Below are 21,793 nucleotides of genomic sequence, written 5' to 3' on the forward strand. Positions count from 1 at the left end.
TTGACAAAGGGAATTGTATACGAGATTGATTGAATCCTCGACATCGTGGTTCATCCGATGAGATCATCGAGGAGTATGTGGGAACCAACATGGGTATCCAGATCCCGCTGTTGGTTATTGACCGGAGAGGCGTCTTGGTCATGTCTGCATGTCTCCCGAACCCGTAGGGTCTACACACTTAAGGTTCGGTGACGCTAGGGTTGTAGAGATATTAGTATGCAGTAACCCCGAAAGTTGTTCAGAGTCCCGGATGAGATCCCGGATGTCACAGGAGTTCCGGAATGGTCCGGAGGTGAAGAATTATATATAGGAAGTCAGGTTTCAGCCATCGGGAAAGTTTCGGGGGTCACCGGTATTGTACCGGGACCACCGGAAGGGTCCCGGGGGTCCACCGGGTGGGGCCACCTATCCCGGAGGGCCCCATGCATGGGCTGAAGTGGGAGGGGAACCAGCCCCAGGTGGGCTGGTGCGCCCCCCCTTGGGCCCCCCTGCGCCTAGGGTTGGAAACCCTAGGGTGGGGGGCGCCTCCACCTGGCTTGGGGGGCAAGTTTCCCCCCTGGGCGCCGCCCCCCATTGGAGATCCCATCTCCTAGGGCCGGCGCCCCCCCTATGGGGCCTATATAAAGAGGGGGAGGGAGGGCAACCGCACCCATGCTCTTGGCGCCTCCCTTCCCCCTTCCCCTCCCTCTCGTAGAAGCTCGGCGAAGCCCTGCCGAGATCACTGCTGCATCCACCACCACACCGTCGTGCTGCTGGATCTCCGTCAACCTCTCCTCCCCCCTTGCTGGATCAAGAAGGAGGAGACATCTTCCTCAACCATACGTGTGTTGAACGCGGAGGTGCTGTCCGTTCAGCACTAGGATCATCGGTGATTTGGATCACGACGAGTACGACTCCCTCAACCCCGTTCTCTTGAACGCTTCCGCTCGCGATATACAAGGGTATGTAGATGCACTCCTTTCACTCGTTGCTAGATGAACTCATAGATTGATCTTGGTGAAAGCATAGAATTTTTTTTGTTTTCTGCAACGTTCCCCAACAGCCACGCCCCTCCGTCACGCCGATGAAGAATGGGCATATGATGCCAGCCAAGCTTCAACCGAGCGTGCCAACTGTTTGGGACGACGAGTGTCTCGTCCTGGTCGCGCAAACTTCTCATGTAGGTTCATGATTTTTCAAGAGCTCCTTGGCCCCCTTGACAAGTACGTCTAATGAGTTTTGGGGCCCCACCATTCACTTGCTTGTATATGCTCATCACGAGAAGAAGGCTGATGTGCTAGATTTCATGTTTGAGGAGACGAGGACTCTTATGTTTGAAAACAAGCTGGGTTGTGTGTGCTCCGTTCACCCATGCTCTCTCGTTGAGGCTAAGATTGCTGACCATGCAAAGCTCTTGCGCAATTTTCCTATTTCTCGGCCTGTCAGGTACACCAACTTCGAGCATTGGGCGTGTGATGAGCTGCTTCACTTGGTGGGCAAGAAGCCCAGGCCTAAGAAGACGCCTGCTTCAACTGTTGCTACTACTGGGACAGGTAGTCCCTCCTCACGGGGTGTCACTGCACATGATCCCACTAGGTTTGCTCACACTATTGCTTCCTCTCCTTCGTTCGGTAAGAAGGGAAAGAACATGTCTTTTCGTGGATTCAACAACTTGTTCAAGATGTGCCAGTCTATCATCAGGCATCGCGTCTGGGACATTAGCTTCAGTAAGAAGATGTGGTGAGAGCATAAGGCGGCTAAGGCACTCGAAAACTGGAGAGGCTCAATATTTAACAATATGTTACTTGGCCCTTTTTCTTTTCTATCAAGTCATGTAATGTGAACAAACTCAACAGACTCCAAACCTACGTGACACATTGGAAACCACAAGTATAAGAGGTAGAAATCATCGTGGCGTCACCCTAAAAAAACATCATGACACACACAAACACACACCACTAACAACATCTCTCCCACCACCACCGTACATTCTCGTCATCCTCCTCCTCCGTCGACGCCGCCACGCCGCCACGCCGCCACGGCCCTCCGTCACGCTAATGAAGAATGGCCATATGATGCCTGCCAAGCTTCAACCGAGCGTGCCAACTGTCTGGGTCGACGAGTGTCTCGTCCTGGTCGCGCAAACTACTCATGTAGGTTCATGATTTTTCAAGAGCTCCTTGGCCCCCTTGACAGGTACGTCTAATGAGTTTTGGGGCCCCACCATTCACTTGCTTGTATACGCTCATCATGAGAAGAAGGCTGATGTGCTAGATTTCATGTTTGAGGAGACGAGGACTCTTGTGTTTGACAACAAGCCGGGTTGTGTGTGCTCCGTTCATCCATGCTCTCTCGTTGGGGCTAAGATTGCTGACCATGCCAAGCTCTAGCGCAATTTTCCTATTTCTCTGCCTGTCAGGTACACCAACTTCGAGCATTGGGCGTGTGATGATCTACTTCACTTGGTGGGCAAGAAGCCCAGGCCTAAGAAGACGCCTGCTTCAACTGTTGCTACTACTGAGACAGGTAGTCCCTCCTCACGGGGTGACATTGCACAAGATCCCACTAGGTTTGCTCACACTATTGCTTCCTCTCCTTCCTTTGGTAAGAAGGGAAAGAACATGTCTTTTCGTGGATTCAATAACTTGTTCAAGATGTGCCAGTCTATCATCAAGCGTCGCGTCTGGGACATTAGCTTCAGTAAGAAGATGTGGTGAGAGCATAAGGCGGCTAAGGCACGCGAAAACTGGAGAGGCTCAATATTTAACAATATGTTACTTGGCCCTTTTTCTTTTCTATCAAGTCATGTAATGTGAACAAACTCAACAGAATCCAAACCTACGTGACACATTGGGAACCACAAGTATAAGAGGTAGAAATCATCGTGGCGTCACCCTAAAAAAACATCATGACACACACAAACACACACCACTAACAACATCTCTCCCACCACCACCGTACATTCTCATTGTCCTCCTCCTCCGTCGACGCCGCCACGCCCCTCCGTCACGCTGATGAAGAATGGGCATATGATGCCAGCCAAGCTTCAACCGAGCGTTCCAACTGTCTGGGTCGACGAGTGTCTCGTCCTGGTCACGCAAACTACTCATGTAGGTTCATGTTTTTTCAAGAGCTCCTTGGCCCCCTTCATAGGTACGTCTAATGAGTTTTGGGGCCCTACCATTCACTTGCTTGTATATGCTCATCATGAGAAGAAGGCTGATGTGCTAGATTTCATGTTTGAGGAGACGAGGACTCTTGTGTTTGACAACAAGCTGGGTTGTGTGTGCTCCGTTCATCCATGCTCTCTCGTTGAGGCTAAGATTGCTGACCATGCCAAGCTCTTGCGCAATTTTCCTATTTCTTTTCCTGTCAGGTACACCAACTTCGAGCATTGGGCGTGTGATGATCTGCTTCACTTGGTGGGCAAGAAGCCCGGGCCTAAGAAGATGCCTGCTTCAACTGTTGCTACTACTGAGACAGGTAGTCCCTCCTCACGGGGTGTCACTGCACAGGATCCCACTAGGTTTGCTCACACTATTGCTTCCTCTCCTTCGTTCGGTAAGAAGGGAAAGAACATGTCTTTTCGTGGATTCAACAACTTGTTCAAGATGTGCCATTCTATAATCAGGCGTCGCATCTGGGACGTTAGCTTTAGTAAGAAGATGTGGTGAGAGCATAAGGCGGCTAAGGCACTCAAAAACTAGAGAGGCTCAATATTTAACAATATGTTACTTGGCCCTTTTTCTTTTCTATCAAGTCATGTAATGTGAACAAACTCAACAGACTCCAAACCTACATGACACATTGGGAACCACAAGTATAAGAGGTAGAAATCATCGTGGCGTCACCCTAAAAAAACATCATGACACACACAAACACACACCACTAACAACATCTCTCCCACCGCCACCGTACATTCTCGTTGTCCTCCTCCTCCGTCGATGCCGCCACGCCCCTCCATCACGCCGATGAAGAATGGGCATATGATGCCAGCCAAGCTTCAACCGAGCGTGCCAACTCTCTGGGTCGACGAGTGTCTCGTCCTGGTCGCGCAAACTACTCATGTAGGTTCATGATTTTTCAAGAGCTCCTTGGCCCCCTTGACAAGTACGTCTAATGAGTTTTGGGGCCCCACCATTCACTTGCTTGTATATGCTCATCATGAGAAGAAGGCCGATGTGCTAGATTTCATGTTTGAGGAGACGAGGACTCTTGTGTTTGACAACAAGCCGGATTGTGTGTGCTCCCTTCATCCATGCTCTCTCGTTGGGGCTAAGATTGCTGACCATGCCAAGCTCTTGCGCAATTTTCCTATTTCTCTGCCTGTCAGGTACACCAACTTCGAGCATTGGGTGTGTGATGATCTGCTTCACTTGGTGGGCAAGAAGCCCAGGCCTAAGAAGACGCCTGCTTCAACTATTGCTACTACCGAGACAGGTAGTCCCTCCTCACGGGGTGTCACTGCACAGGATCCCACTAGGTTTGCTCACACTATTGCTTCCTCTCCTTCATTTGGTAAGAAGGGAAAGAACATGTCTTTTCGTGGATTCAACAACTTGTTCAAGATGTGCCAGTCTATCATCAAGCGTTGCGTCTGGGACATTAGCTTCAGTAAGAAGATGTGGTGAGAGCATAAGGCGGCTAAGGCACTCGAAAACTGGAGAGGCTCAATATTTAACAATATGTTACTTGGCCCTTTTTCTTTTCTATCAAGTCATGTAATGTGAACAAACTCAACAGACTCCAAACCTACGTGACACATTGGGAACCACAAGTATAAGAGGTAGAAATCATCGTGGCGTCACCCTAAAAAAACATCATGACACACACAAACACACACCACTAACAACATCTCTCCCACCGCCACCGTACATTCTCGTCATCCTCCTCCTCCGTCGACGCCACCACGCCCCTCCGTCACGCTGATGAAGAATGGGCATATGATGCCTGCCAAGCTTTTTACCAAGCGTGCCAACTGTCTAGGTCGACGAGTGTCTCGTCCTGGTCGCGCAAACTACTCATGTAGGTTCATGATTTTTCAAGAGCTCCTTGGCCCCCTTGACAGGTACGTCTAATGAGTTTTGGGGCCCCACCATTCACTTGCTTGTATATGCTCATCATGAGAAGAAGGCTGATGTGCTAGATTTCATGTTTGAGGAGACGAGGACTCTTGTGTTTGACAACATGCCCGGTTGTGTGTGCTCCGTTCATCCATGCTCTCTCGTTGAGGCTAAGATTGCTGACCATGCCATGCTCTTGCGCAATTTTCCTATTTCTCTGCCTATCAGGTACACCAACTTCGAGCATTGGGCGTGTGATGATCTGCTTCACTTGGTGGGAAAGAAGCCCGGGCCTAAGAAGATGCCTGCTTCAACTGTTGCTACTACTGAGACAGGTAGTCCCTCCTCACGGGGTGTCACTGCACAGGATCTCACTAGGTTTGCTCACACTATTGCTTCCTCTCCTTCGTTCAGTAAGAAGGGAAAGAACATGTCTTTTCGTGGATTCAACAACTTGTTCAAGATGTGCCATTCTATCATCAGGCGTCGCGTCTGGGACGTTAGCTTCAGTAAGAAGATGTGGTGAGAGCATAAGGCGGCTAAGGCACTTGAAAACTAGAGAGGCTCAATATTTAACAATATGTTACTTGGCCCTTTTTCTTTTCTATCAAGTCATCTAATGTGAACAAACTCAACAGACTCCAAACCTACGTGACACATTGGGAACCACAAGTATAAGAGGTAGAAATCATCGTGGCGTCACCCTAAAAAACATCGTGACACACACAAACACACACCACTTACAACATCTCTCCCACCGCCACCGTACATTCTCGTCGTCCTCCTCCTCCGTCGCCGCCGCCATGCCCCTCCGTCACGCCGATGAAGAATGGGCATATGATGCCAGCCAAGCTTCAACCGAGCGTGCCAACTGTCTTGGTCGACGAGTGTCTCATCCTGGTCGCGCAAACTACTCATGTAGGTTCATGATTTTTCAAGAGCTCCTTGGCCCCCTTGACAAGTACGTCTAATGAGTTTTGGGGCCCCACCATTCACTTGCTTGTATATGCTCATCATGAGAAGAAGGCTGATGTGCTAGATTTCATGTTTGAGGAGACGAGGACTCTTGTGTTTGACAACAAGCCGGGTGTGTGTGCTCCGTTCATCCATGCTCTCTCGTTGAGGCTAAGATGGCTGACCATGCCAAGCTCTTGCGCAATTTTCCTATTTCTCTGCCTGTCAGGTACACCAACTTCGAGCATTGGGCGTGTGATGATCTGCTTCACTTGGTGGGTAAGAAGCCCAGGCGTAAGAATATGCCTGCTTCAACTGTTGCTACTACTGAGACAGGTAGTCCCTCCTCACGGGGTGTCACTACATAGGATCCCACTAGGTTTTCTCACACTATTGCTTCCTCTCCTTCTTTCGGTGAGAAGGGAAAGAACATGTCTTTTCGTGGATTCAACAACTTGTTCAAGATGTGCCAGTCTATCATCAGGCGTCGCGTCTGGGACGTTAGCTTCAGTAAGAAGATGTGGTGAAAGCATAAGGCGGCTAAGGCACTCGAAAACTAGATAGGCTCAGTATTTAACAATATGTTACTTGGCCCTTTTTATTTTCTATCAAGTCATGTAATGTGAACAAACTCAACAGACTCCAAACCTACCTGACACATTGGGAACCATAAGTATAAGAGGTAGAAATCATCATGGCGTCACCCTAAAAAACATCATGACGCACACAAACACACACCACTAACAACATCTCTCCTGCCACCACCGTACATTCTCGTCATCCTCCTCCTCCATCGACGCCGCCATGCCCCTCCATTACGCCGACGTAGAATGGAGATATGATACTAGTCAAGCTTCAACCAAGCGTACCAACTGCCTGGGTCGACGAGTGTCTCGTCCTGGTCGCGCAAACTACTCATGTAGGTTCATGATTTTTCCAGAGCTCCTTGGCCCCCTTGACAGGTGCGTCTAATGAGTTTTGGGGCCCCGCCATTGACTTGCTTGTATATGCTCATGATGAGGAGAAAGGTTGATGTGCTAGATTTCATGTTTGAGGAGACAAGGACTCTTGTGTTTGACAAGAAGTCAGTTGTGTGTGCTCCCTTCATCCATGCTCTCTCGTTACTTTTTTTTGTTCTTCTTGTTGTCACATTACTTAAAAAACAAAAGGGAAAGTTCTAAAAAAAACCTTGTCTTCATACTCCTAGTCTGAAAAGAACCATGTCCTTCAATTCCCTGAAATTAGCACCCTGTGTTCTCTGATCCTAGCTTATCCCGACCCTTCTTGTGTTTGTTTTCAACGGGATTGCATATGTGGCAGAGAGAGGGGGGGATAGCCACCAGCTGGACACTATGGGCCCAATCCACTCCCGCTCTTAAACCTCACCACCAAATTGCTCCCTCCCTCCCCTGGCTCCCCCTCGACGCCTCCCCTTTCTCTAGGCGGCAATGGCGATCGATGATCTCGGGGACAGCAAGAATATCGCAGCGGCTAGAGAAAACACCGGTAATCCCCTGCCCTCTCTTCCCTGTATTCTCGTAATCATATGAGTCGCTGAAGATTTTCTCTGTTTTTAGGGTTTTCAGGTAGGAATAGTACAGGTTTCTAGGGCATTTTGTTTGTGAGAAAAATATGGATTTGAACTTGCATCTAGTTCAGATGACTTGTAGGAGCTGATGTTTTATTTCAAACTGATTTGCTCTGTTTAGGGTTCAGTTCGTGTTTTTGTTTTTGTTTCTGCAGAATACATAGATTTGTTCCCGCATTTAGTTCCAATGAGTTGTATGAGCTGTTGATTTTTGCCAAATTTGTGTGGTGATGCAGGGGTTTTTGTGCTGCCATCATGGATCCAAGCGATATATTGAATGTGCGGTTTCATGTAGGTGGACAATTTGTTCGTATTGGTCCTAATTTGGACTATGCTGGGGGAGATGAGGCAATGTCAGTGATAGAGAGAGACAAACTGTCTTTGCCAGAGTTGAAAGGCTTCCTAGGTGATCACATTACCTTCAAATAAAGTATGAAAAATTACTTTCTGGTGCCTGGTAAAGAATTAGTTGATGGCCTTTTATTTCTAAGTGATGATGCTGGCTGCATGAAGATGTCTGATTACACAACAGATGGTGGAGTGGCTGAGGTTTATGTGGAGTATTTTGGGGAGCAGGATGAGGGGAGTGGCAGTGAAGACAACATAAGTAACTTTCAAGATGAGATGGGGAATGAGGCTGATAAAAAAAAGCGATGTTGCTCCTGATGCTATTATAACTGCAGAAGATGATATTCAGTGTAGTGTTCCAAATTCTCAGTTGACTACAACAATTGATCATGTGCTTTTACTAAATTAGAGAGGAGTGATAACTGAAGAAATTAGTAGCCCTACAAAACAGAAGTCCAGGAAAAAAATAGGAGCGATACATGGCAGAGCTCTCAAGTGAATCTCTCTAAAGATTTTATAACCAGTAGCTCTCAGGTACTAGATTTTGCATCACAAGCTGGTAGTTCTGCAATCATTAGAGCCGCAAATGAACAACCAACAGTCCAAGAAGTAGAAAAAGAGGCAGAAGCACAAGATATTGATGACAGTGGCCTTGTAGATTCAGATAGTGCCGATGATGATAGTGATTATGTGGCAGGTAGTGATGATAGTGGACTGGATGAAGAATATGTTGAACTAAGGGAACAAGCAAAGGCCTTTAAGAAGAAAATTAGAGACTTTAAGAAGTGGGCTCAAAGTAATGCAACAGGTGTTGTTCCAATAGATCTAGTGGCAAATGTGGAAGAAGTGATAGGAGAAGATTACTTTGACTCGGATGATGAAGATTACTCATATGATGATCAGACAGATGATGATGGCCATGTTGTAAGGAGGAAGAGCCAGTTCATTAGGTATAACCCAAAGACAAAGATTCCTACTTTCAGTTTAGGAATGGTTTTCAGGAGCAAGAACCAGATGAAAAAAGCACTAACAAAATATGGATTATTGACAAAAAGAAGTATAAATTTCTTGAAGTCAGAGGATGAAAGGATTAGGGCAAAGTGTGGGTGGCCAGGATGTCCATGGCTCATTTATAGTGCAAAGACTAGCAGGTGCTCCAGGTTTCAAATCATTACATTACATATGATGATAATCATGAGTGTGCACCAAACAGGGACAATCACCCAATAACTGCAGAAGTAATTGCGAGAAGGTATGAGCACATATTAAGAGCCAACCCCACCTGGAAGATTGATAGCATTAAGGCAACTGTTCTGAAGGACTTCTTTGCTGATGTATCAACATCAAAGTGCAAGGCTGCAAAGAAAATAGTGCCAGAGAAGCTATTAGAAGGGATGAAAGAGGAATACACCAAGGTCTTTGACTATCAGCTAGAACTTCTCCGGAGCAATCCTGGTAGTACCATACTTGTTGGTTTGTACCCTACATATATGGACCAAAACATCTTTCAAAGGTTCTATGTGTGTTTCAGTTCTATGAAAAAAGGTTTTAAAGCATGTAGAAGGGTTATTGGGCTTGATGGTTGTTTCTTCAAAGGGGCATGTCAAGGTGAACTACTTTGTGCAATTGGAAGAGATGCTAACAACCAAATGTATCCAGTAGCTTGGGCAATAGTGGAGCAAGAAACAACTCAAAGCTGGGAGTGGTTTATTGGCCTTCTGATAAAGGACTTGGATATAAATGATCAAGGAGAAGGCTAGGTGTTCATTTCAGATCAACAAAAGGTATAAATTATCAAGTTTACTATGGTCATGTTGTTAATTATCATCTTTGTAGCATGTTTTATTTGATAGGTTTCGTCGCCTCGACGACGGATGCATAACCTAGTCCATTAGTACTGATTATCCCATTTAATTATTTAATTATTTATCCCATTTATATCGTTGTCACTGTTATGTCACGTTACTTTTTTCTTCTTCTTATTGTCACGTTACTTTTTTTCTTCTTCTTGTTGTCACGTTATTTAAAAAACAAAAACTCCACGGAACGTGCATGTACCGCACACACCATACAATCTCTTTTACTTAGTATATAAGTACTAATATATATATCTCAACAAATAAATAAATTTATTCCTAAAAAACAAATAAATAAATACGATGTCGACAACAAACTCCAAACCTACGTGACACATTGAGAACCACACGATAGCAGAGGAAGAAATCGTCGTGCCGCCACGCCCCTCCGTCACGCCGACGAAGAATGGAGATATGATACCAGTCAAGCTTCAACCAAAGCGTGCCAACTACCTGGGTGGATGAGCGTCTCGTCCTGGTCGCGCAAACTACTCATGTAGGTTCATGATTTTTTCATGGCTCCTTGGCCCCCTTGACAGGTATGTCTAATGAGTTTTGGGGCCCCACCATTGACTTGCTTGTATATGCTCTCTCATTGAGGCTAAGATTGTTGACCATGCCAACCTCTTGCGGAATTTCCTATTTCTCTGCCTACCAGGTACACCAGCTTCGAGCCTTGGGCGTGTGATGATCTGCTTCACTTGCTCGGCAAGAAGCCTAGACCTAAGAAGACGCCTGCTTCAACTGTTGGTACTACTGAGACAGGTAGCCCCTCCTCACGGGGTGTCACTGCACCGGATCTCACTAGGTTTGCTCACACCATTGCTTCCTCTCCTTTGTTCGGTAAGAAGGAAAAGAACAACTCGCTCCCAAGCCGTTTTTTTTTTTTGCGCCGGCTCACCCTCAGACGGCGATTTACGGCTGGAGATGCTCTAATTGCATGAACCCATTGAAGGCTAGTTTATCAGTAAACAAGGGTTTACATTTTCTTGACAGAAAACACCATGTTCAGTATAATCTTTTGGCAAATAACACAAATGACGAATTAGTCTTGTTTGAGTGTGTTTATGACAAGCGGGGCTTTGGAAAAAAATGACACATAGGCGCGTTGACTGGTCCACTCTTTCTTCTCTCTCTTTGACTGGTCCACTACTTCTCTCTGAAAAAATCGCGACCGGACTTGGAGGCGCTGCGCTCGTCATGGGCGGTCCGCGGTCGGAGGAGACACTGTGCGCGGCAGCTCGTCTGGCGACGGGTACCGGCGGTGTAGAGCTCGGCGGCTTGTCTGACGATGATGACGGGGAAGCAGACGAAGGTGAGGCTCCCACTTGGTGCTGAACCGCGGGATCTGCCGCTGCCGGATGTACGTCTCCACGGGGAAGAAGACGGTGAGCGGCCAGAAGGCGATGCTGCCGAGGAACCCCAGGATGCTGTTGAAGAAGGGCAACACCATGCAGAAGGCTGTCGTCGTCGTGATGCCCATCAACACCGCCTTCCGCATCGTCCGTCTTGTTCTCCCCCGGAGGTGATCGCAGCGTGTCCTCGATGATCTTTTGCCATGAGGATACACACTTGGATATCGATGAGGATTATGAGTAGGCCAAGGCAACGTTGCCGAGGGCCTGGAACGTCATCCAGACCTTTTGCGAGGAGTCGACGTCGACCCCGACCTCCGTGCCAGTCAGCGCCCCCGCGCGGCGCATGGCGAAGTGTGCCTCGAAAGCATGCGAACGCGAGCGCGGCCGGGTCGAGCACAGCGGACACGGCCGACGCGAGCGCCGAGAGGAGGCAGGAGCGCGGTGTCGAGCACGGCGGACGCAGCCGATGCGAGCACCGTGCGGAGGCAGGAGAGCAGGTGGCCGCGGGGAGGGACAGCAGCAGCCGCTGGGCGGCGGGGATCGACGACAGCGCGGCGGACGGGACCTTGTGCAGACTGCAGAGCGTTCGATATGGAGGGACAGCGGCTGGAGCATCCCGGCCGTGTCCTGCCCCCCGCCGCCGTCCACGGCAGCTCCGACGAAGAGGAGGTGGCGCCGGGGGGACCGGGTCGGCAATGAGCTCCGTGAGTGCGTCGACGTAGGCCCTACTCGTGGCTCAGCTGTCTCGCCCGGACTCCGGCGAAGGCTGCCGCCAGCACATGTTTTCCTGTGAGCGCACACAAGCTGTTCGACGTAATGCACAAGAGAGGGGAGAGGTAGTAGAAAGAGTCAACACGCCTATGTGGCATTTTTCTGCCAAGTCAGCTCCTGACGAGTGAGCCCCACCTGTCATAAACTCGCTCAAACGAGGCTAATCCGCCGACCAATGTTATTTGCCAAAAGATTACACTAGATATGATGTTTTCTGTCAAACAAATATGAAAACTTGTGTTCTCTCATAACCTAGCCTTCAATGTGACGAAAATTGCTTCTGGAGCTCGGCCTCCATGACGAAAACTCGCTCAAACTAGGCTAATCCTCTGATGCTTCATTACTTTCTCTAGATCAGCTGTGAAAGTGGCATCGAGGAATCACCAGATAATAATGTTGTGTGTAATGTGTTTAGAATGTCGAATCTCGGTAGCATGCGGGAGAGAGGCGTCGTGCCCATTGTCGGGATGGTACAGGACGTTGGGGGCGGGGGGAGAGGGAGGGTGATTGCTTTTGGCATCGCCGAAGAAGCGAGGGTGGCAAGATAAGGGCGGTGTGGCGTTTCGTGGTCGTGGTGGCCGGAGAGACGGCGCCGCGTCGCACTGGTTGAGGTGGCTGCAAGACAGTGGCGCGGCAGGGTAAACTCTTCTCTCTCTCTCTCTGTGTGTGTGTGTGTGTGTGTGTGTGTGTGTGTGTGTGAAGCGGATACATTCCTACGTAGGTTCATCGTGGATGGATTAACATGTTCAGGGTTCGTACACCAGCTCCAAAGAATGTGGTTGCAGTTTTTCACTTCACTCATCCCTACAAATTGCAAGATGGATCAGTTTATTTTTGTTTTGATCCCCCGTCTCAGCCCTCGGATTTGGCTCGAATCGCGCATGAGAGTGGAAACAGATAACTGACCTTTGTGTTAGTTTGAAATCTGTCGGTGATTGTCTTCCATTCGGCATGTTTACCAGTTTTTCGTTATCTTAGTTGGTTCTTGTGGTAATCAATCAGCCAAGTTCTTTTTATTTCGAGTTAATGACAATCCTCTTGATGCCCAGGTTCATGCTAACATACACAAGGATGGATTTGATGTTGAAACCAATATGACTGATAAGAAAATTCAGAAGAAGGTTATACTATCATGCATTTTTATTTATCCTCCATTCTATGCATATCTCTCCACTGCGCCACTTTCATTTTTGTCTGTTATCTTGCACTCTATATCATTAGAGTCTTGCTTCCCTTTTGTAATGACTATGTATTCTGCCTATCTGCCAATCTATGCATATTTCTCCTGCTTTTCTTTCATTGAATTTTACTCAAGTTGTACAGGGTAATGATTTTCAGTATTTCACCGCCCTTCGGAGGGGCTCATCACATTTGCTTCCGATTCCATGTTGTCGTTTCTATACATTATTTTTAGTTAATTGTTTTCTGTTCTTCGGATCAGTGCCACTACCAGCAACCATCTTCAGTGCTTTTCAAATGATGATAATTGAATAAACCTCCCTTTCAAAGACTGAAAAGACCATTTAATTGTGACAAGTTGGAGACTAGTGTAACCATTTGCTGGCAGGCTGATCAAAGAGTTGACATAACGAATATTTACTTATTTTAATATCAAACATTTTGAGGTATATCAATCATGGTAAGTTTCTTGGCCTCTTCTTTTGCTTTTCGAGGAATATGATAAATCCATGGCTTAGGATAAACACTGGTATGTTGAGATCGCTACTTTGAATGATATCCTACTTTTCTACTGATATCACTTTCGACTCATATTTTTTCATGGTTTAAGATGAACCGTACATTATGCATTGCATATGAACCAGAATTTTGCCGCGGCTTTAGTTGACAACCGAGAACAAAATACTTCTGTAACAAACATGCAGTGCATTTGCATGACTTGAGATTCACCAATGTGCTCCTATTTTTCAAATAGGAATGAATGAAAAGGTGGTTCAAAAATTTGATGGATATTCTCCCCCCTTGCTTGTTTACATGTAGCCATGTATGTTGCTTATACCTCCATACTTATGTGTATTAATCAAACTATTGTTCTTTTTTTTTGTAGACAACTGGAGTGTGCCTGTTGCATTCATTGCACAGGTGTATATTTTTCTTGAGGTAATATCACCAGTGGTGTTTAAACTTGTCACCAATGTTCACTTTAGTGCCTGAAGTTGAAAAATACGTCGAACTGGTTCTAGAACTTGGCACGTGTGTGCAAATATGGTGCTAATCCAATCGACAGTCATATAATGCACTGACGTGGCACCATATTTTGATGGGCTGCAGTGAGTGCAGCCCATTTCACACATGCTATGAAATTTGTAAAAAGTTTGTAACTAATATCACAGTAAATAAATTCTGATTACTTGCGTGTTATAAATATTATACATACAACTAAAATAATTTATTTAAAAAAGGGTCATGTAATTTTAAAAATATTCACTTATATACATGCGGATTATATTGAAAACTTTTAGTAAATACAAAATTATTAATTATTTAGTATGCACAAAAATTATACCCCGTGGCTTATATTTAAATTGTAAAAAATTATGGATATTGTGATAACTTTTACTCGTGGCATATATTCTTAATTCTATATAACTTAAATATAGTCACGTGTATATATTTATAAAAACTTGAAATATTAAATAATAATCAATATTTTTAAATTACATAAAATTCTTATACGAAAAAAATATGAATTAAAAAATGTGAATATAATAAGTCAAATGTTCGTATAGTTAAAATAATAATAATTAGTTGTAATTTCGAAAATGTTTGTATTATTATCAACTATACAAACATTTCTTAATCATAAATAATATTTTATTTATATGATTTTTGAAAAATAATATTTAAATGATTTTTAAAATTACTTGAACATTTTGCTAAATAAGTTATTTTTTGTATGTATAATAATTATAACACATGAATGTTTGAGCATTATTTTTATTACTATCATTATAATTTACGTAATTTTTACAAGTACTTAAAAATTTATAAAAGCTAACAAGTGCAATATGGCGGCACATACAGGAACACATTTAAACCACACGACCATGTTCTTTTATAATATAGGGCATCATTATCCTTACTTGACAAGAAAACATGAGTAGTGTATTTGTTAGGGTAGGCCTTAGCTAGCTTGCCTTCATAACTTCGAGTCTTGGCGGTACTGTTTTATCGTTTATTATCCCTTTATTCTGACATGTGAGGCCCATTGTTTATGGAGACGTACATAATGCTAATCAAAATATGGTGTTATGTCAGCGCATTATACGTCTACGGCATGGGTTAGCACTGCATTTGCATGCTTGTGCCAAGTTCTAGAAGGATTAGCACTGCATTTGCATGCTTGTGCCAAGTTCTAGAACCACTATGACGTATTTTACAAGTTTAGGCACTAAAGTGACCATTGGTGGCAAGTTCAAGCACCACTGGTGATATTACCTCTTAATTATTTGATTAGTGTAATATTTGGTACGATATTAATTGCACGTTAAACACGTTGAACGCTCGTCATTGGAGCAGTCTAAATCGTTGGATTGACTTAGTTTGATGGTCGAGATCAATTGGATCTGCCCCTTTGGGTCTTTTTATATTGATATGGTATAGATATAGATATAGATGAAGATTCTTAGTAAGTACGTTTTGTTGCAGGATTGGTTATTCATGGACACCCCTAGCTCACGTGCTCTCGCCAGCACACATGACAGATCGCTTGGAGATCGTCAAGCAAGTCAGTCACAGTCTATCGTCATCCCGAGGTCACATGAGTTTACCATCGACCAATTGCACAGTCTCGCTTTTATCATCGCCCGGAGGTGAGTTCCGCCATCCCCTTTTTTATCAAAGCAATCTAATTCCCCGATGTCGTGGTGTTGTCCCTATATAATCTTCACAGTACATGCAAGTAAATTAAAAGCTTAAATATGTCATTATTCATATATTCAGTTTGCAAAAGACAATGCATGACGAACCATCTTTACCTCTTTACCTTTCATCATAATAAAACAAATTGGATTTCTGGTCGTCCGTCGTCGCTAGCGATTTTGCATAAAAGTCTCTCGGTTAATAAGTAATCAACCCGCACTCCCTACTTAAAGTGTCTTCCTGATGAGAGAACGTTTCGATTTTTTCATAAAAAACCCTGCCACCACCGGCCACCTGATCCGCCCACTTATCCATTGCCACGCCAGACTCCACCGAACCGCCGGACACGCCCCGCCGATTGCCGTCGGCGTCCACGCCGCAGAAGCCAAGGAAGGGGTGATGCGGCGCGGCGGGCGTCCGTGCCGCCCTATCCCAGGAATGGGGCGAGGCGTTGGAGAGCGCGAGGGACAGCAAGTCGCCGGAGGTGGCCTTCCGGCACGAGGGCGAGCTCGCGGGCGCGCTTGCAGCAGGCCAGCCTAGCCCGCAAGTCCTCCCGCTGCTTGGCGAGGCCCTTGGCCGTCATGAAGAAATCGATAGCACAACCAGCAACGTCTAAGGTGACGATTTACAATTGACTCAGATGGCAGAGATGCAGATGAGGCACAGAACGAACGCAAAGAGGAGTCCTGGTCGCCGTCGAAGCAACGTCTGGGCCGCCATCAGATGCTTCAGGCAAGCGGCACGGGCGCTCCCGCCGACGAGGGGCGGCTTGCCTGACCGGCGGTTCACGCGCAGGTGCGCCCCACACGAGCGAGGCGAGGGACGAACCGCAACGGATCGATGGCGGCGCTGTCGTCATCATCCTCACGTATAATGGAGGCGAGGCAGAGGGTCGCGGCGCCGGTCGCAGAGGAGATGTTCGCCAACGGCCGGTGAACTCTGAGGCGGTGGCGGCGCGACGACCGTGGTGGCGGCAGCGGTGAGGCCCCCTGCATGCTTCCTCTGTTCATGACCAAGGGAAAACGTAAGTACCGAGATGCAGGGGGAGGAAGAGAGGAAGAAGGATAAAGGAGGGAGAAGGAGGTGTTGTCGGGAGGCACTGGAGCTCCGGTGGGGCGGCGTATGCGAGGACGAAGAGGAAGGAGGAGGCGGTCGAGGGTCTCGGTGGTGGCCTTCTGGATCGAGAGCTCTGCGGGGAAGCCTTGAAGCAGCGGCGGCCATTGAGAGGGACTGGAGTGCCTTTCTTCGCTGGACAGAGAGAAGGGGATAGAAGAGAGAAAGGGAATCAGGAGTGTGGGGGAGAAGAACGCGTGGGGAGAGATGGGGATGAGGGCGGCTGAGAAGATGAGGTTGGAGAGATAGACAGCGGTGCATGTGGGATGACACGTTTCGTCGTCTTTTCTTCTTGAGCTACACAGCTGGATAAGTTGTTTGCAACGGACACCCGAGTGTGTTGGACACGGGAGCACTAACCGAATAGAGATTAGCTAGATTTGATAAATAACTAGGTAGATGTTCTTACTTTAATATCATTTTTCTTCTATCTAAATTGCTTCAAGGAAAAACATGAAACTCTAACGTGCAAACAACACATATATTCTCATGCGTATGTCCATTGTAATTAGATTTATTTATAAGTAGCTACATATGCTCTATTTATGATTCAAATTTTCTATCAGTTCTTTAATCAACAACAGATTCATATATTATCCAAACTCTGATGCAGGAAATCAATTTGGATGGCAATCTCAAGTCATGGATGGTAAAGAACAAAGAAGAAAAAGAGATAAAGAGCCGTATGTATGAATGACCAATGAAGAGAAATAGGAAAAAGTGAAAATGTGATGTGAAGCCTATCAACTAATTAAGCAAAAGAACTAAAGATTTGACATGGTTGCAAAATAATTCACACGGAGAAAAATGCAAACATGAAGCCAACACAGAAAATAAAAAAAGTATTCATGGGAAAGGCAGAAAGACAAAAATATGCAACCAGAAGAAAAGAACCAAGAATTGATGCACAACACACTAAGCAAAGATTGAACTGTGATGGAGAAATCTTGCATATATCGTGACAACACATGAAGTTATACATCTATGCGATAAGGACTTCACAGTGAGAACACATACAACATGCTTGGACACTAGGCGAAGTATACGACATTTTTACTGTGTGATATCAGTAACTCAACAGAAGTGTTGTGTGTATGATTTTTTTTATCATCAATATGATGGTTAATTTACTGGGAGATATGTGTTGTCACTATATACTGACGGTCTAATCTACAATGTCACATTGAAGTCATATGGTCACACAAAAAACATCATGTGTGCTCTTACATCGAAAATCCCGGCGGAAGTCCTTTGTGCACCATCCTCTCTTCAACCATTGCCCATCCATCCCGTAGCAACGCACGGGCATGTTTCCTAGTTACTAAAAAAGACATCATAGTTTCTACAATTCATAGGGTAGACAGGTTCTAATTACATAAGAACTCTTATCAAGTAATATACTATGGCACTTCTTAATTTTAATTAGCTTCAAGAATGAAATACAACAAAAATAGGCAAATCTTAATTGCTTATTCACTAGCAAGAGTCACCTGCATGACAACTGGTGGTCTCCCTCCACCAGGAACGTTCAACATGGACAATAAGAAATGCAACCTTGCCAAACAAACCTCTAGAATTTCATTAAAATTTAGTCATTCATGTATGACTGGAGGAGATAATAATGTGCACGTGGATCATAAACTGCATAAATAGGAAATTCGTGTTCTTTGTTTATGAACCACGGTGCTGAAGGTTCAAAGGCCCTTAATCACTATCCCTGCACCATTTACTACTAAGGTGTCTTATTTATTGTTTATTGCCTGAAATCTTTACCATCGGTGAGTTCAACCCCTCGGTTGAGTCTCAATATGTTACCGTCTAGTAGAACATTTTCCTTTTTTTTTTGGAGTAAAGGTATATCTCCATTCCTTGCCAGAGAGGATTCTCTATCCATTCCAGGAAAAGGGAACATATGATTGAAGAGAAAGAATCTAATAAACCCAATACTTCTTCTTTTAGAAGAAACATGCAAAACGTGCCCAACTTTAATTAAACTAATAAAGACATGAGATTCTAACAGCAAAGTAAACGAAAAAAGTATCAACATATTACAACCCAGGGCTCGTTCATCTAGCAGAAGTGTAGACATAAAGCAACATGAGGCACGCGGCCAGCAAAGATTAGTCTGACGGTCGCCTTCTGTTGATGTGTAGTGGATCAACTTAATGTTGCTCGACACCGCGCTTGTCATCGCACTGTCCTTCCACTGTCCTAGAGGCAACCACAACTGCAAGAAAATAAACCAATTGAAAATGTAGTCAGTGGGGTGATTCGGGATGACACCTTCGATTGAGAGCTTGTTATCAAAATTCCTTATCTAGTGACCTAACAATAACAATGGAAGGATGGGAGGGCCGTTGTAAAGGTGCTTACCTCCATGGGAGACGAGGGCGACGACATGCGGGTGCCGGAGAGGAGGACAAGACGAAGAAAAGACACGGAGACGAAGGGGACGACATGAGAAGGTGACATTTTGAACATTGACATGGTCTTCAAAATATAACTTTAACTGCTAGTTTCTACTGCAGTATATATATGTGCAAGGATCAACACAATTATGTTATTCTAAAAGCACTTTTTCCAACAAAATCTGTGCATACAATTTTTATGTTTCAAATCTAACTACGTGAAACAAAAAATAATTTGTACATACACTGTCACTGTCATGAGGTTTTGGTCTTGAGCTTCCTATAGGTTGCTTATAACTATCTGTTGTTGTTGTCAGTCTTGCTCCTGAACTTCCTATGCGCCTTGAGGTCGACCACGAGGACGGTGATGTTGTCCTTGCTCCCCTTCTGGAGGGCGAGCTTGGATAGGTACTCGGCGGCCGCCTGAGCGGCGGGATCCGGCGAGCCACCGTCACCGCCGCTTCCTCCTCGATAGATGGGGGAGGAGGCGGTAGCGTTCTTCTTGTGCCACAGTAGGATTCGCTTGCGAGCGGCGTCGCACACCTCCTCATTCGACAACACGTCCCAGAGGCCATCGCTTGCGAGGATGAGGCACTCGTCCTCTCTCGCCCGGGCAACGACCGTCACCTCGGGGACCGGGATTATGTACGGTTTCAGGTATCTGTCCCCTGCAAGTAGATTAACAACACAGTCATAACCAGGAATCGAGTTCAGAAGTCCAAAAGAAGAGCAGAGCACATAACCTCGCTGTGAAATATTCAGGAGCAGGAAATTGCGTACCGATGGAGCGCGACATGGCAAGAACACCGAGAACTCGATAGCCATTCCATTGGATGACCTTGCCGCCTAGCGCCTCGATCCTCGCGTACTCGTCTTCCCTGTTGGGCTGAATCGAGAATAAATGCAACATTCAGACAGTGTATCTGATGAACTCAAGAACAAATGTGATGAATGATGACAGTGCCTTATGGTCCAGAGACAGTGGCAATGGCGCCTTGCCCCGGCACAGCACCGCCCGCGAGTCCCCGCAGTTGGAGACGATGATGTGGGACGAGCAGACGACCGCGGCCACCGCCGTCGTCCCCGCGGTGTCCGGCGCCTCCACCTCGGCGTCCACGCGGCAGAAGCAGTCCACGAACGCCTTCTCCCACTGCTTCTTGGAGTCCAGGGAGCTGAGGTCGTCGCAGCCGCCCACGCGGTCCTCTGCGGCGCGCAGCTCTTCAACAAGCGCGGCGTGGAGCCTGTCACGGCAGTAGTCGGCGACCTCGGCGCCGCCGTGGCCGTCGTAGACGGCGAAGAAGTGCGCGGGCAGGCGGAAGGAGGCGCGGTCGAGGCCGTCGACCGCCGCGCCGTCGCCGGCGACCATCCAGAGCGGGACGCGGTGGAAACGCGGGACGACGGCGGCGGCGTCCTCCATCTCCGGGCGGCGGCCGCAGACGGACTCGAGCCCCCAGAGCGGCGGGGAGTCGAGGGCGAAGACGCTCCTGCAGGCGCCGCCGGGGACCGCCGCGGCCTCGGCGGCCGCCGCGGGCAGGTCGTCGGAGAGGAGCGAGGGCGGGCCCGCGTCGGCGCCGGAGGGGGAGAAGAGGCCCTCGAAGTCGGCGGAGGCGACGCTGCTGCAGTCGCTGGCGACGGAGCAGGGGCTCCCGCACGCGTCGTCCGGCCCGGCGTCGGCGTCGGCGAGGGCGAGCCGCGGCAGCGCGGCGCCTAGGGCGTCCATGGCGACGAGCGCGCGGGGCCAAGACTAAGGCTAAGCCTAAGGGAGGGCCATGGCGGTGGTAGTGGGGAGGAGGAGGAGGAGGCGGCCGTGGACTGGCGCTGATGCTGCTGCTGCTGGAGGCTAGTCATGGATGGAGCTGGAGACGGGGATGGCGACGGAGGCAAGGAGGAGAAGGGAGTGAGTGGTTGGCGGTGGGTGGGTGCGCGGGCATGGGCACGGGAGCTGCCCTGGGGACGAAGCAAGGCGATGCCGATGGACGGCCGGCCGGCGGCTCACAGCCTCGGGTCGCGTGGTCGCATCTCGGCCGCCCACCGCCCGGCGCCACCGTCTGCTCCGATTTTTTTGTGCATTTTTTCTTACATTTTTTGGTAAAACACAGTGGACTTCTTTTTCTCACATCTCGGCCTTCCACTGGACGCGGCCGGCCTTTTTTTTCTGTGTTTTCTTTCCGGTTTTTAAATTATTTTTCTATGAATTAATTTTTTGATGGTGTTTTCTATGAGTTAATTGACGCAGCCTCAATACAATATTTTTATACAATGTTGCATAGAAGCTGCGTTAATTAATTTTGATTTGATTGGAGGGAGTAGTGTTTTCTTTTTTTTGCTTTTTGTTTATATCAGTAAAATAATATTAACTTCTCATAAACTTCGTGAATATGTCACAGTTTTCAAAAAAAAAACTGTGGAATTTTTTAAATTTATAAAACAATTCATAAAAATTTCTCAACTTTATTCACACTTTTTAATTCATGAT

At 46.8% G+C, this 21,793-nt stretch overlaps 1 protein-coding gene across 1 annotated transcript; it reads right to left on the minus strand.

The window, feature by feature from the left end:
- Window positions 1-19,443: 19,443 nt before the first annotated feature.
- LOC119355954 (protein phosphatase 2C 53-like) lies at window positions 19,444-21,344 on the minus strand. Its single transcript, XM_037622854.1, has 3 exons — window positions 20,282-21,344; window positions 20,098-20,203; window positions 19,444-19,985 (listed from the first exon to the last, which is right to left on the minus strand). Exons 1-3 carry the CDS (start codon window positions 21,035-21,037, stop codon window positions 19,615-19,617), a joined length of 1,233 nt encoding a protein of 410 aa, XP_037478751.1. The 5' UTR covers window positions 21,038-21,344; the 3' UTR covers window positions 19,444-19,614.
- Window positions 21,345-21,793: the final 449 nt, after the last annotated feature.

The sequence above is a fragment of the Triticum dicoccoides genome, chromosome 2A (genome assembly GCF_002162155.2).
Source record: "Triticum dicoccoides isolate Atlit2015 ecotype Zavitan chromosome 2A, WEW_v2.0, whole genome shotgun sequence".
Classification (NCBI taxonomy): Eukaryota; Viridiplantae; Streptophyta; class Magnoliopsida; order Poales; family Poaceae; genus Triticum; species Triticum dicoccoides.